At 42.8% G+C, this 16,030-nt stretch overlaps 1 protein-coding gene across 1 annotated transcript; it reads right to left on the bottom strand.

The window, feature by feature from the left end:
* Nucleotides 1-1,075: 1,075 nt before the first annotated feature.
* Nucleotides 1,076-15,558, bottom strand: pcdh20l (protocadherin 20-like). The gene is made up of 2 exons (XM_066715385.1): nucleotides 14,886-15,558; nucleotides 1,076-4,477 (listed from the first exon to the last, which is right to left on the bottom strand). Exons 1-2 carry the CDS (start codon nucleotides 14,931-14,933, stop codon nucleotides 1,922-1,924), a joined length of 2,604 nt encoding a protein of 867 aa, XP_066571482.1. The 5' UTR covers nucleotides 14,934-15,558; the 3' UTR covers nucleotides 1,076-1,921.
* Nucleotides 15,559-16,030: the final 472 nt, after the last annotated feature.

A 16,030-nucleotide genomic window follows, 5' to 3' on the forward strand; every position in this document is an offset into this window, starting at 1 on the left:
AGCAGTCAATTTTATTAATATTTGATGAACAACTGGACGGTGTTTTAGGCTGTGAATGGTGTGCAGGTCTGTTGTACAACAGCTACGCAGTGACCAAGACCATAAACACAATTTAGTTAACGTGTGCCAATTACAAGTTAAATTAAAGAATACATAATAAACACAGCAGATCTGTGTTTCCCTCTAAAACATTAAGGACTGGATTATTAAATGCGTCCATATAGCCATAAACGCCATGACTGAAACGTGCACACTTTAATTAAATTATGACCTGATATATTGTAGCTGCTGTTACTGTATGATTAATCGTGAAACGTATGTATTTTGTTTCAACTGTAACTTGCCCTGGTTAAGGGCGTCTGCTAAGTAATGTGGCAAAAACTGTTGTTTGCAGTTACAAATCTGTAGTAAGAGTAGTAAGTTAAGAGAGTCAAGTTGTGCCATTTAAAAGACATATCTTCTAGCACATATCTTGATTATGATTACAAACATTATAATAATAATACTAAATATCAAGTATTTATTTTTATTGTTGCACATGGAACAATTTTCTTACGGTAACATAATGCTTGTCTGATTATAATGTTGTCTATACACGTTTAGCTCTTCCTAATATTTCTTAAAAGAAACATGTATTTATTACGCCAATCATGTAAAGCAGAAATAATAAAATAGCCACAAAAGTCCTTTCCACGTAAGGCTCTAATGATCGTAGTGTTGTTTTCTGCCTTTGTTTTTTAAATGAAACGCAACACTATCCCACAATCGCTCTGCCTCCTCACACAACAGGGGATGGACTTCACGATGGCCAGGTTTTACAAAAAGCTCTGGGACGTGTCTGGCACGGCACTGCATGGGACAGCACAGATGCTTAGCCAGTGGAACCAAGGAGTATTTTTAAGAGGAAGAAGAAGGGGTATTTATTTTCTTTTCACTTCTTTTATACCTTGGGCTTCTCAAGTACTATTACACATTCTACAGAAACCATTGGCAGCAAGCCAAAGATCTGTGTGCCAGACTCTTTAAGATATACATATTAGAGGAATTTAATCTGCAGTGCACAGAAAACAAAAAGCTAAACAGCACATCACGCATTTCCTGATGCCAGCTCTCTCAGTCTGCAGATGGCATGTTGCCAGCTGTGTGTGGAGTGCACAGATCTGTAACCTACCTCTCCAGCTCCAAGATAATGACAATAGGACAATTTATCCGCTTGTTTAAAACCAAACTTGTTTTTTCAGTTCAGCTCAAAAGCTAGATTCCCTAATGGCAGTGTACAATGCAAGCAGAGGCCTCAGTGTGAGCTGGTGTTTTTGCCATCAGCTGTACTGTACACCCTTTACATGATGGGTTGTGTAGTATGTTGATTTTGTAGCAAGCCAACAGTGTGGTTTACTTATTGGATGCTGTACTTGTTTTTTTGGGTTACCTCATCTTCACAATGCATCACCCAGACTATGTGGGTGTGCAGTGCAGTGGTAACAGGTTCTCTGCGCAGCTCCAGCAGATTTAGTTTCCAGGGGCTCAGTAACACTTATGTGATGAAGTGAGGTGGTCTGTGGCAGGAAGTCTACAGGCAGAGAGGCAGAGACAGCTGGAATAGGACTTTGGAGTTCATAGGAGGATGTATGTCTCTTATATAATGTCACTGTGGTAAATCCTGCAGAGAGCAGTAAAGTGCAGTAAAAGTGTGCCTGGACTAACTAAATTATGGTAGAAACGAGGTGTAAGTGCTGTGAAAGGACAGTAAGATGTGTGGAACAGGGACAAACAGTGTGATAGTGACATGGCATCAAGCAATTGACTTGAATTCATATTTTTTTAATGTTTTCAATAAATTATTCTAAAAAATACAAGTACTCAACATTATGTACAATACTATATATATATATACATATATACACAGTCCAGGCCCCATTTCTCATTGTACATCTGGCCAGTCTTTCATGTCATATGCCTCAATCAGTTTTAATGGTATTTCTGTCTCTTTACAATTAGTTTTAATTTTAGTCTTCCTGTCCCTACATCCCAGCAGTAGGAATGTGCAGATTCCCGCTGTCAGGAAGACCATGGAAGTCAGCATCATGGAGAGGCCAAGGATAAAGACCATTTGGGAATTCTTGGATTCCTGGGGATCCCTCCCTGCACAGGTACCCTGTGGGACAGGGTAGGGATCTGGCATGCAGGGTGGCAGGGTGCTTACTCTGCAGGGCCCAGCTGTTGCATTGATCCACAGGTGGACCCACACTGTGGCTTGCAGTGGCCGGGGACTCCCGCTGTCGCTGACGGTCACGTACAGTTGGTGCAGCTTGTGGTGTTCTGCCAGCAGCTGGTGGGCCAGGGTGATGTTTCCTGAAGCTGAGTCAATCACGAAGGGGCTGGTGTTGACAGTCCCACAGGGCTTCACCTGGTAGTGGATGATGGAGTTGAGGCCAGCATCCTCATCCACGGCCAAGACCCTGGCCACAGTGGTGCCAGGTACGGTGCTTGGCAGCACCGTCAGGCAAGAGTGGTTGGTGATGGGCAGCAGCACTTTGGGGGCATTGTCATTGACATCCAGGATGAACACGGTGACCCTGGCATTGATAGAGCGTACGGGGCGGCCCTGATCTCTTGCCTCGATCCACAGCTCGTGCCGGTCTTGGGTCTCTCGGTCCACGGGGGCAGTACATTTCAGGATACCCAGAGTGTTGTCCATGGTGAAGGGACTGCTGACATTTAGTAGTCTCACCTTTACGAGGCCGTTGTCACCTGAGTCCGCATCTGACACATTGATCACGCCCACATTACCGAACTGCGGAAAATTCTCAGGGATGAAGAAGATGAACTCACTGGTGAGGAAGGCTGGGCTATTGTCGTTCTGGTCCAGGACACGCACTGCCACTGTAGCACTGCTTTCCAGTGCAGGCTCACCCAGATCCCTGGCCAGCACTGTGAGGTTGTAATATTCCTTGGTTTCTCGGTCCAAGACGGACACCACTGACAGTAGGCCCGTCCCACTGTCGATGGAGAATGTGGGTGGTGTGTCTGACCCCAGACTGTACAGCACCTGTCCATTCTGCTGGCTGTCTGCATCTGTTGCACTCAGCCACATCAGAAACACTCCCGGCTGGTTGTTCTCCTCAATATCCACATGGAAGAGACTTTGGTGGAACTGGGGAGCATTATCATTCATGTCCTCGACCTGGATATGAATCAGCTTCTTGTGCTGAATGCTGGCATCCTTTGCATCACTGGCAACAATGAGGACATCGTATTGCCTTTGGCGCTCAAAGTCCAGGGAGTCCGAGGTCACCAGCACGTACTTCCCCTGATGCAGCTTGAGAACAAAAGGCATGTCTCCCTGAATGGAAGGCTGGGCCCTAATGGCCCCTGGGTTCCTGACCTCCAGAATGGCCAGTGTGGTGCCAACTGGCTCATCCTCCCTCAGCATCAAGGTCTGGTCATGGACCTTGGCAATGTACTTGAGGTCCATCACCTGCTCCTGGCCTGGCACAGGCAGTACAGACACAGTGACGTTGGTGACAGCGGGTGGGCAGGGTGACAGCAGATCGCTCGCCCATATCTTCAGCAGGTGCTTGGTGGGGCTGTCGCTGCAGAAGCTGGCTGACAGTGTGATTTCTCCAGAGCGGCTGTCCAGGTGGAACAGGGCCTGGTCACCCTGTGAGACTTGGGGGCTGAAGGAGTAGGTCACCTCTGTGTTGGGGCCCAGGTCAGCATCAGTGGCGTGGATGCGGGTCAACACTGTGCCAATGGGTGTGTCTGCAGGCACAGAGATGGTATGGGTGCTGGCACGGGGGAAGGCAGGACAGTTGTCGTTGACATCCATCACCTGCACCAACAGGGCGACAGTCCCAGTCAGAGGGGGGTCTCCCTGGTCGACGGCGCTGAGCATCATGTGGTGGGTCTCCTGTGTCTCACGGTCAAGTTGTCGTCCCACCACCACCACCGGTGCCGGGCCCATGGGCTCCACACTGAAGAACCCTGCGCCACCCTCCAGCCGGTACTTCACTGCCCCATTACTGCCCGTGTCCAGGTCAGAAACATGCAGGTCCAGTTCCAACCTGGTTCCCACAGGAACATCCTCCAGCAGATGCAGGGTGATGTTGCTAACCTGGAAGCTGGGAGTGTTGTCGTTTATGTCTTCGATGACCAGCCGTACATTTATAACCTCTGCATCTGGGTTCACCAGGGCACTGAGCTGCAGCAGGCATGGCCCTGCCTGGAGCTCTGCAGGACACTGGGCTTCCCGGTCTATGGCATGCCCCGTGGTGAACAAGTCCCCCGTCTGACCATCCAGCCTGACGCGTTCATCCGTAGTGAGGAGCTGGTAGGATGTTACCGGCCCCGAGGGTGGCTTCTGCCCAATGCTACCGATCCACACACCGGCACCACGCTGCTCCCGAACACTCAGACTCACTTCAGGGGCAGATCTGCTGTACCCTGTCTGGGTCAGCAGGAGAATGCCACAGCAGGCCTGAAACACAATGAAACAAATACAAAATACAGACCTTATTCACTGTGAGGAAAGCAGAACTAGGGATCAGTTATTAATGCCTGTCCCCACCCTGGAGACCATTTCACAGGTTCTAGGAGATAAATTCAGTCACATTGCTAATTTCTTTGGCTATTGCTTGGTCAAACTATATTTTAATCAATATTGAATATATTTGACCAGGAGGCTCTGTGTTCACAATCTTCAAAACTAGGGACCATGGGGGCAGAGAGCTCTGACAATGGGAGATGTTCTGCATATGTAAAGAAAACAAAGGGAAACTGCTAGTAGACAAGGAATGAAATGTTTGTACCTCAATGCCAGAAGTATAAGAAACAAGTTGTTAGACTTAGAAGCCACAGTGCTGGCGTGTGACTATGATGTTGTAGGAGTGACGGAAACATGGCTTACAGAAAATGATGGTGATGAATACAAGTTGAAAAGATACATACAATTTAGGAGAGACAGGCAAAATCAAAGAGGTGGTGGAGCATTATATATCATATCATATATCATTATATTTATGTTTTAAGTCGCCCTGGATAAGGGTGTCTGCCAAGAAATAAAAAAAATAATAATAATAATATCAGAAATTACATTGAGGCAGAAGAACTTAAATTAGATCCTGCTATCGAAACTGAATCTTTGTAGGTTCAACTTTTGAATAAAATATCTGGAGGATTAGTGGTAGGAGTATGTTACACAACACCCAATTCACATATTCAGAAAGATGTTGCATTGTACAATGTAATCAGGACTGCATGTAGCAAGGATGTGGCTGTTATAAGAGGTGATTTCAATTCCTCAGACATAGACTGAGAAAGCCCAGTTGGGACAACAGAAGCAGAAATAGAAATGGTTGAGGTGGATTTCTAACTCAATTTGTCAGGGAACCAACCAGAGAAAGAGCATGCATTGATTTGATATTTTCAAATTACCAAGATAGAGTCAGAAGGGCATTAGTAGTTAGAGAACTAATGGTAATATGGTTAGCTTTGAGGCATACTTTCAAAAAACAAGGACTAAATCTAAAACAATGGTCTACAATTTTAGAAACACAAACCTTGAAGGTATGAGGCAGCACTCAGAAGAGTTAGACTGGGGCACACTGGATAAAGATTCAGTTGAAAATGGATGGTTATGTTCTTATGTTCTTAAGTTCTTAATATTTCAAACATATACTACTAGAAGCTTGGGAGAAATTTGTACCAAAACTTAACAAATTGAGGACCAAAACAAATTTTCCAAAATGGTTTAATAGAAATATGCAAAAAATAAAATAAAGGGAAAGATGTTGTATAGCGCATAAAAAGACAGACTAAACAAAATACAAAAAATATATAGAGCTACAAGGATATGTTAAGAGAGGATCAGGAGAGCAAAGAGGGAAATAGAAAGAAACATAGCTCTTGGAGCTTAAACTAATGCAAAGAGCTTTTTTCAATACTATAGCAAGAGGTCAATAAAGGAGGAAGTGAAACAGCTAAAAGCTAAAAAATGATGTATCTTACAAATCAAACAAGATGTGGCAAATGTTCTAAATGATTATTTTATAGAGGTTTTTACAATATATATATATATAAAAAAACAGATAACATGCCACAGGTTAACAATCAGTCCAGTCAAACTCTAAGACAGGGTAGTCAATAAGCGATTCGCGGGCCAAATCCGGACCGCCAGATGCTTTTGAATGGACCGCGAGAATAATTTAAATTAACTTATGATTTTTTGTATGTAGTGTTATGGAGGTTTGTTGCACTCAGTGCTTGTTATTGTGTGGAATCTAGTCGCAGCCCTTCCTGGTTATTAGCCATGTGATTATTAGGATGTGACGTATTAATATGGCATGTCCTATATAGATCCTGTGTTCATGTGTCTTAGTGAGTTGATTGCTCACAGATTCCCGGACTGGGGCAAGAGTGTCACTTTATACTTGTCAAAAACACATGTATTAGGTTTGTTTTCCTGATTTCTATAAATAAACAGCTAAACTGCGGATCGTTTGTCATTTGGACATATTTCAAACTCGCCTCCAAAATATAAAAGTGCATACACAAGACCGGGAGGTGCACGGTGCCATAGCTGTGTTTCACCTAGTATTCTCCTACATCAGTGGCAGAAACAGCTAATTTCCAATGAAGACGCATATTTGTAGCAGGCGCACAAATCGAGAATTGTGCATCCTCACCAGTTTCAATTACAGAGACCCACTGAAATAGATCTGTGATTGATAAGCACCAGGAACCGCATCTAGTTTGCCTGCACAATGTCGGTTGATATGTGATTTTTCGCTGGCGATATGTGGTTGTGAAGCAAAGATATGTTTGAGTCCAAATCTGCCTGATTTCTTGGAGATTTTGAGCTATGTTTTTTGACTTTGAAATTACTCAGAATCGCACATTTCAGGTCTCCAATGGTCAAAATCTTCTGGAGCAGGACCTCAAGACCCCCGCCCTGAATTACTCAATCATCTTTGCCCTCATTTTTCAACATACATTTTTTGCAGTGCGCAGTGGGACAAAAGGGAAAATGCTAAAGACTTGAATCTAATAAGACACGAAAAGTTTCTATTATGTTTATCTATATGCCTCAATAATCTTTAGCAAATTACAATTAAAAGTGGTCTGAAACCATTTTAATACTAATATTTACATTTATTTAAACTTTTTATTTTTGTACTTTGTCAAATGAATGTACTAAATATAAGCAATGGGGTATATTAATAATTCACAGAATTGTGTGTGTGTGTTGGACATTTGCAGGTGTGACCCCCTCCTCCCCCGGTGTCTGGACCTTGACACAAAATAATTGACTACCCCTGCTCTAAGAGATATCAGGATAAATGAAGAGGAGGTACTAAAGGGACTAGCAGAATTAAAAACAAACATATCACCTGGGCCAGATGATATATTACTATGGGCTCAAATTAGTGCCATAAGTAACGAATTCAAAATATAATATATTGTAGAAGAGAAAAATAAAGTTGAGAAAAAATTGATGTTGATATCAAAAATAAAACAATCAGAAGCTAAATTTGTAATGACTTTCTACTGCCTATTCCTGTCTTTATGAAGGCAGGTTGTAAGTGCACGCAATAAATAAATAACACTGTTACATTGACGTCAGAGTGCTGGAAATATGCAGTCCCACGATTCTGTACAGATGATTCTGTTAAGAGGAAGAAGAGGACGTTAAGGAGGCTGCTTGAGTTGATGGAGGAGCTACAGAGGGAGACTGCCTCACTGAGCCTCCAACTACTGCAGAAACAATGCCGCTCTTGCCCTTCAGCAAGCTGAATGGCAGAACTGGGACCTGCCTGAGTGGCATACCGAAAGAGGAGCCCCGAATGGCTGATGGTGCTGGGTTCCGCTCGGATGACCGCAGCAGAAGGAGCCAGACCGTGAGAGGGTAGTGCAGAATGGCCGATGACACCAACACTCGCCTGTGCGACTGCTGCAGAGACCACTACCGCGCTGCGAGAGGAAGAACTGGGATGGCCGATGACACCCAGACCTGCCATGGAGAACGCTGCCAGACCACAAGATGGCGTGAGAATCCAGTCGATACAGTATGACGGGTTGGAGGCGTAGGAGACCTACCAGCTTGCCATTGCCTTGGTTGGGGCTCTCGTCTCCACTCTCCGGCAGCAATTCAGCTCGGGAGAGCAGACTGGCACCTGGCTTGAAAGATTGACCGCATTAAAGAGGAAGCCAGGGGAGAAGCTAGGGCTTCTGGCCGCAGATGCCCAGTTTATGGTGCACCGGAGCTACCCTGGGTTCCCGCCTTCAGTCCAGGCAGAGCTTGCTGGCCTGTTATTATTGGCGCTTTGTCCGGGACTTTGCACATGTGGCCAGCCCTCTCCACCGCCTCACAGAAAAGGGGTGGCGGTTTCACTGGGACAACGCCAGCGCTTCCGCCTTCACCAAACTCCGAGACACCCTGACTCAGGCTCCAGTGCTGGCATATCACGACACCAAGACCCCCTTTATCCTGGACACTGACGCCAGCAACACTGGAGTGGGAGTAGTCCTGTCCCAGACTGGACCGAATGGGGAGCGGGTGGTTGCCTACTTCAGCTGGGCACTGGGCAGAACGGAACTCTTGTGTCATGTGGCATTAGTTCACCGAGGAGAGGTGGCAGCTGCAGGGATCGAAGAGGTGGCCAAGTTGCAACCCAAGGAGCTGACATGCCTGGAGGCAGAAGACCCAGAAGTCAGACTGGTCCACTGATAGAAACGCAGGCTGGACCAGGCCGCCCTCGTGCCACACCCCCACGGAGTGAAAGCCCTCAGTGTTGCCTGGGACACTTTAGAGGTGCGAGGGGGTGTCCTATAAAAGGTAATGCATTATGTTTCCCCATGTCCTCCCACTGTGTGTGTCCCTCTGTCTAGCCAGCAGGACTAGAGGCTCTGAAGCTGCATTAGCACGCCAAATTGGATCCAGTCATTATTTTAAATTATTGTCAGAAAAAGAAAATTGTTGAAAATATTGACAAATTGTGTTGTTTAAAACTGTAACAAACTTTGTTCACCTGAAAGTAATACAAAATTATTGTAAATATGTAGATAATGATTAATCTGCTGTATGTGAGTGCTCACATTTTGCATGATTTTCTGCTGTAGGTGAGTGAAATTGACCAGTCCACCCTTGCTTGCCTAAAGTACATTGAATACTTTTTTGTGACCTGGCTGTAGTTAAAATACTCCCTGCACAGTAGAAAATATGGAGGCAGTGCATTGCATGACTTTGTGATCAAACTAAGCACTTGAACTTTCCTTTTTAATGGATATAGTTGCACAAAATAACCTGGTGGAAGTATTTCTGTTGGGTGCCTGTGAAAATTTATTTTATTTTATACAACTGAATGATTTTCACCTGCTTACTGCTTTGTAAATGGAATGCTTCAAGATTAAAAAATGTTTGAACTTAACCACCTGATGCATGAGTTAGGTTTTCTTTTAGGTTTTCATCAAAATCACACACTCACAATGCAGCAAAGAACAAATCTCCTTGCATGGCACATCCATGCTTGGCCGTCCTCTGCAGTGATTTCCAGACAACTGGCATTCATTGCATCTAGGAGTGACGTCTTGTCTTGTGAACAGAAATCAGTAACTTTTCACCTCAGGAATTCCTCAACTGGATTGAGAAAAGGAGAGTATGTTGGGATGGTGGAAAGCAACATAATTCCTGTGTGGTCTGCAAACCATTCAGTACCCAGATGGGAGTGGTGGAAAGCAACATTGTCCCATATGATGAAGAACATGCCATTACATTATTTGTCATTTAGCAGACACTCTTATCCAGGGCAACTTACATTTGTACCCATTTATACAGCTGGGCATTTTACTGGAGCAATTTAAGTGAAGTACCTTGGTCAAGGGTACAACAGCACTGCCCTTCACAGGATTTGAACACACAACCTTCCAGTTATGAGTCCAGAGACCTCTCATGTCTGGTGGAACCACACTCTGGTGCATCAAGCATTGTGAGATGTTCCGTATTGTATGTGCCAATTCTAGGGATGTGGTAAAAAATCCCAACACTGGAGAAAGCGGCACACATGGTGATGTGTACACCCCTTTGCAAATTCACAGTGGCCCTCTTACCAGTGGGGTTCCTCCCTCGACTCCTTACATTTTAAAGGTTGAATGTGGCTTCACTCACATAAATTGCAGTAATGTGTGGGGTGCTGCGTTGCCCAGCCTCTCTCATGGAAAGGTCAACAATAATTGTGGCACAAATATAATCTGAAACATTAACTCTTTATATTCCCCTTTGAGCTACTCCACCACAACACATCTGATCCCCTCTTCCTTTATGGGCAGCTCTACCTCTCCTTTGTCCTTGCCCTTGTGCATGTACTTGTTCTTGCCCTCGCCTTAAACCTCAGCCTCTTACTTGGTCCATCCTTGCAAACAGCTCAAATGTGACCTCTTTTATGCTTGACTGAGGACTGCTTGCCGAATGAACAATTGTGCAAAGAAGTTTTGCACACGTGCAGAAGAGGTTCACATTCATGGGAGTCATTTGTAGTAGTGACCAAATGTTTTAATTTTGTTTGACATGATTTACAAAACTGAGTTTTGTCTCTTTTGCAGAGAGTTGTGTTTACAGTTTTGCAAAACTGTGCTCAACATTTGCATTATGTGTGAAAGCTATTAGAAATGACTTAGTGTTTTGCAAAAATGAATACTGTTTTGCTCATTAGGTTAAGATGGAGATCAAGTTGACCCCAGTTTCATTAAAAGTATCTTAACAATTGAGAAAAACTGGAATATGAACATGATATTAAATATTTTACTCTGCATATGTAGCAGGTGAATCCTGTGTTTTGTTTCAGTGCTGTATGGGGGAGGATATTCTGAAGAAGCTGGTGGGATCCAGTGTGGGGATTTTCCAGCTTTTTTCTCAACTTTACGTTTACGATCTATTTTATTTTGTATTTGTTACTTATGGCGCTAATTTGAGCCCATATATTGCCAACTACTTAAAGAAATGATGGAAATTATTTAAGGCTGCTAATTAAAATATTCCAAATGACACTTAGAACAGGGTAAGTGCCATCTGACTGGAAGACTGGAAGACTGGAAGTCAAACCAATCCATAAGAAAGGAATCAAAACTGAGCCAGGAAATTACAGACCAATCAGTCTCACTGGCACACATTGGGGGGGGACCAATTTGGTTGTGTAAAACTAAACAGTATGCCTGTGTGAATATTCACATGCATGTGAAATGGTTACATTACATTGTTATTATTATTAAAGAATTTGGGGAAGTCAACAAATGGGAAATTACGTAAATTACATGATTATGGGAAATTACGTAACACAGGAGAAGTCTGCCTTCAAAATTGACAGCATAAGCTGGGGTGTACTTTTTTTATGGATGTATAGGCTCGGGGGGCCTGTCTGTGTGCAGTTTGCATGTTCTCCCCGTGTCCACATGGGTTTTCTCCATGCACTCTGGTTTCCTCCCACATTTCAAAGACATGCGGTTTAGGTTGATTGGCCACTCCAAATTGCCCTGTGTGTGTTGCCCAGCGATGGACTGGTGTCCCGTCCTGGGTGTATTCCTGCCTTGCGCCCTATGCCTGGCAGGATCGGCTCTGGCTTCCCCGCGACCTTCACCAGGATAAGCGGTTTCGAAGATGGATGGATGGATTATTACACTATGTATTTTACACATTACTTTATTATTGCAATCCAATATTTATAGTAATAATAATACACAAAATATCCACGACTTTAAATTTGAAGTAAATGCAACAAAATATGTAGTAACCTTTTTCACTTCCATTATATCATTTTTATCATGTTGATCTGTTATTTCCTTTCTGGCTGCTGTAGAATTTTCCCCTTCCATATCTATCTGACACAACTACACTTGCCACCATGCCAGGGTGGGATATTAGCAGAATGAGCCTCTATTTGCCGTTTTTTGTGTGCATTGGACAATATTGATGTAATTGGATTCATGTATATATGTTGTTAGTGCATGTTTATGTCCCTGGCTTTTCTGGTGATTGTCAAACTTGTCAATTGTTTTTTTCCAGTTTATGAAACCAAAACTAATGAAGGAAGGATCAACTTTACTTGCAATCTGTGACTTCTGGTCTTTAAATGCTCTACAACAATAGAAGCACAGCACTGCCCCACGCAAAGAGCAATATTAAGTTAAGGTGTAAGTAAGTAGTAAGTAGTTTAAACCATTTCTCCTGGAAATATAGGGATTTGGATTTAAGTTTCTGAGCTGGAATGATTTCAACATCTGGCTGGTTTGGGCTGTCTCCAAGGACCTCTGTAATTTGCTCATTAGCTTGACTGTTCTCATCTCATCTAAATGTCTGCTGCACTGCATTGTCTGAAATAAAAGTAATGTTGATATTTGTGATTAACTAAAGTTTGTTATACTCTCAATATACTGTCATAAATTATGTCAATGTGTTTTCAGTATTTTCACACACTCTCATTAATTCAAGTATATTATAAAAAAAGCTAGTAATTTAAAAACTAATTTCCTACAATCTACATACAGGTTCAGAAATTACTTGAAACTTGAACCTTTATATTTAAATTAAGTAATGATTATATTTTATAGTATTATATGCCACACAGGAGTTACCACTGGGAGTGATTTGCATTATGTGTGAAAGCTATTAGAGCTTCATGATGTGTAATATACAGTAAATTATATAATGGATTTGGTCAATTCAAAATAGACAGGGAGCACATTAGGAAATAAGCTGAACACCTTACTGTAAGTTTTATGTTCCTTACTACCACTCACCTCAGCATCTTGCAGTACATTAGATGCAATGATGAGAGGAATGATGCCTGCTTCTGTAACTTACTGTTCTTTTAGCAAAGAAATTACGAATATCAGGACCCTTTCTTTTTTCATGTCAATTTCCAGGTGCAAAATACAATAGATTGAGAATTAGATTACGAAAATTGTTTTAGGCTACACCAGAATAAATAAATAAATAAATAAATAAATAAATAATAGTTGTCACTTCACTGCCACCCCCTCCATGAATCTAGGGAAGATGAATGCAAATTACTTGGCCTCTGCTTTACAATCTTTGCTTGTCTTATGCGACTTTAGCAAGACATAGTTATTAGCTGCTAATGTTTTGAGTTGTTGTTCTTGCTAGGCTATTTGCTGTAGAAAATTAGAATAGCTACTATGTCCGCTCAAACAAAACATGTAATCTTATGCCAGCAGACAACAAGACAAGAAACATTACATGTTCATTAACTAACGCACCTCTGAGATCAAATTCTACACACCATTGTAAAAGGTTTAAGTTTGCGGTCTGTTCAGATCCTCAACCGTGGATGTGTGTGTGTGTGTGTGTCTGTTTGTGTGTAGTTGGGGCAAGGCGTTGGAGAAAACATGGGATGGATTTAATGACAGCATGTATATTGGGGGGGACAAAATCGCTTACTTTTAACATTGGAAGGGACACGTCTCCCTGTGCCCCTGTGTGATTTTCGCCCTTGCCTGCAAAACATTTTCTTGGAGATAGTCAACATGGGTTTAGATGAGGCAGATCATGTCTTTTTAATTTATTCAAGTTTTTTTAACATGCAACTGCAGCTGTAGATCATGTGAAAGCATATGATATGATATACTTAGATTTTCAGAAAGCTTTTGATAAGGTTCCACACCAAAGACTGAGCCTAAAATTGGAAGCTGAAGGCATTCAGGGTAATATAAGAAGATGGATTATAAACTGGTTGATGTATAGGACACAGAGGCTGCGTGTTGATAAGAGGAGTTGCTTTTAACTGTACTGAGGAATAGAACTGGAAGAAGTAACGCATTAGAAAGACCTAGGAGTTTATGTTGACTCATCGATTTCCCCATCCAAACAATATGGAGAAGCAATAATTTGTCAGACTTTGTATTGGAGTGTGTTGCAGCTGTCTATGAAGCACTGAGAACCCAGTAACATCCCTGACTGCTCCGTGCTGCCTGACTGTGTGCTCTTTTTCTGTGTGCTACGCTTAACCTCACTCTTCAGCTTCCCGAAACTGTCTGCCTCTGGTTTTGCATATATATCAATTCAGCTGTCAACACATTTTGATGTGCATTCTTCTAACAATGTAATACCTGCATCCCTGCAAGAGAATAGGAATTTTGTATAATTTCTATTCTATTAATAACAAGTAATGGAATGCAATTAGGCAATTCGCAGCACACAGCCATGGAGGCAGTAGCAATGGCTTACAGATTTCACTGGTGAAAATTACAACAGGTAATGGATAAAATAAATGTTAAGAAACAATTACCACTGCAAATAAAACAATTACTGTATATTGAACAGTCCATTTCACATGAATCTATTTTCAAGGAGCTTTCAAATCTATGTATTAATTTAAAAATCTTTTGCTTTTTAGTGTAGTGTGCCACTCTGCAGTATCACGTTGCACTAACAAACTGCACTAACAAAACCACTTCTCTCATGACATGCTGAAATTGCACAGCGCTCTTCACCATTCCAGCTCTGCAAGTAGCTATCACAGCATAAACCACACAAAAAACAACTGGAGAGCCAGCAGCAGGAGATACAGGCTGTAGGTATTACCATCCAATTGAAAAACTACTTCCCCATTTCCTACTTACAGTGTCTAAACAAAATGTGCTCTTAGCAAATTGTTACTGCATTTTACCTAATAATTTATTTTAACTAAAACTGTCGTCCCCAGTCCCTGTTAATCTTTGACACACTTCAATTTTAGTAAAGCAGATATTCTGTACTTTTCAGACTCGTTCCCCACAGTTCAACAGCAAATCAGCATAACAGCTGTCATGCAGGAGTTAAAACAACCACTCCTGGAGGATCCCAGAGGTGCCGGCCCACTGTACCAAAGCTTACTGACCTGTAGCAGCTGTGTCCAGCGCATGTTAAACTGAGTCTCCTGGTCCATCGCAGCAGCACATGTTCTCACTGTCAGGTCTGTGTGTCGTTTAGTGGAGGGGCAGGGGGAGGAGTCACTTTGATAGGGCACACCTTTGGAGCTCTCAGGTATGCAGAGCAGAGACCCACAGGCAGAGCACTGATCGCTGTGCTAATTAAACACATTATGCAATCAGGTAGCACAGTACATGCCATTCCTCAGCCAAGACAGGAAGGACAAGTGTCGGCATGTTCAGTTGTCTTCCTGTGTGTGTTGTGTGAGAGTGTGTGTATGCGTGAGCATGTGTGTGTGTGTGTGTGTGTGTGTGCGCTTGTGTGCATGTAAGTAGAGAGAGAGTGTGTGTATGTGTGTGTTTGTGAGTGTGTGGCTGCGTCTGTAGGTGTTGGTGGGGTGTGTGTGTGCATAGCTATACTGATCAGTACATCAGTGTACATCAGACTGTGGGTCTGTTTGAGTTTTAAGTGTGTTTGAGCATGTGTCTGTGTGTGTATAGACAGTGGGGCAGGGAGTACCAGCATACTGATACTGCCTTAATTGCTCTCATGCCCTCTGAATGTGAGGAATCCTGTGCCACTCTGAGGCCTGGCCAGAGATTAGCCTGCAATCGTCTCCAGTTGACAGTTGGACAAGGGCTCTGCATGGAACACAGACATGCATCTCAGTGTGGTTCCCCACTGTTACTTTGTCCTCAGCTCTGCTCCAAGGAGGGGCGTCCTGCACAGACAGGTTATTCCAGAAAACATCAGGTCTCTTACATACAGTTCCAGTTCATACTTGCAGGAGGAAAGCACTCCTATTCTGAGGCTATATCCTGCTGTAATACTTTAGCCACCTAGTGTGAATTCATTTATTTTAAATGAAGGATAAGCTCTGGTAATTAAGAAACATAAGAAAGTTTACAAACGAGAGGAGGTCATTCGACCCATCATGCTCGTTAATAACTATGGTTCACGTCCAGTCTATTTTTGAATGTTTTTAATTGTTTGACAGTTACGACAAAGCATAACAAATCCAGTGCTGACCTATACCAAAATATAATCCAATCTAACAATGACAAAAGGCCACTTAAAATGTGTAAAAGAAAGCTGAATATCACACCAATACCC

Source organism: Amia ocellicauda, chromosome 10 (assembly GCF_036373705.1).
Source record: "Amia ocellicauda isolate fAmiCal2 chromosome 10, fAmiCal2.hap1, whole genome shotgun sequence".
Taxonomy (NCBI): domain Eukaryota; kingdom Metazoa; phylum Chordata; class Actinopteri; order Amiiformes; family Amiidae; genus Amia; species Amia ocellicauda.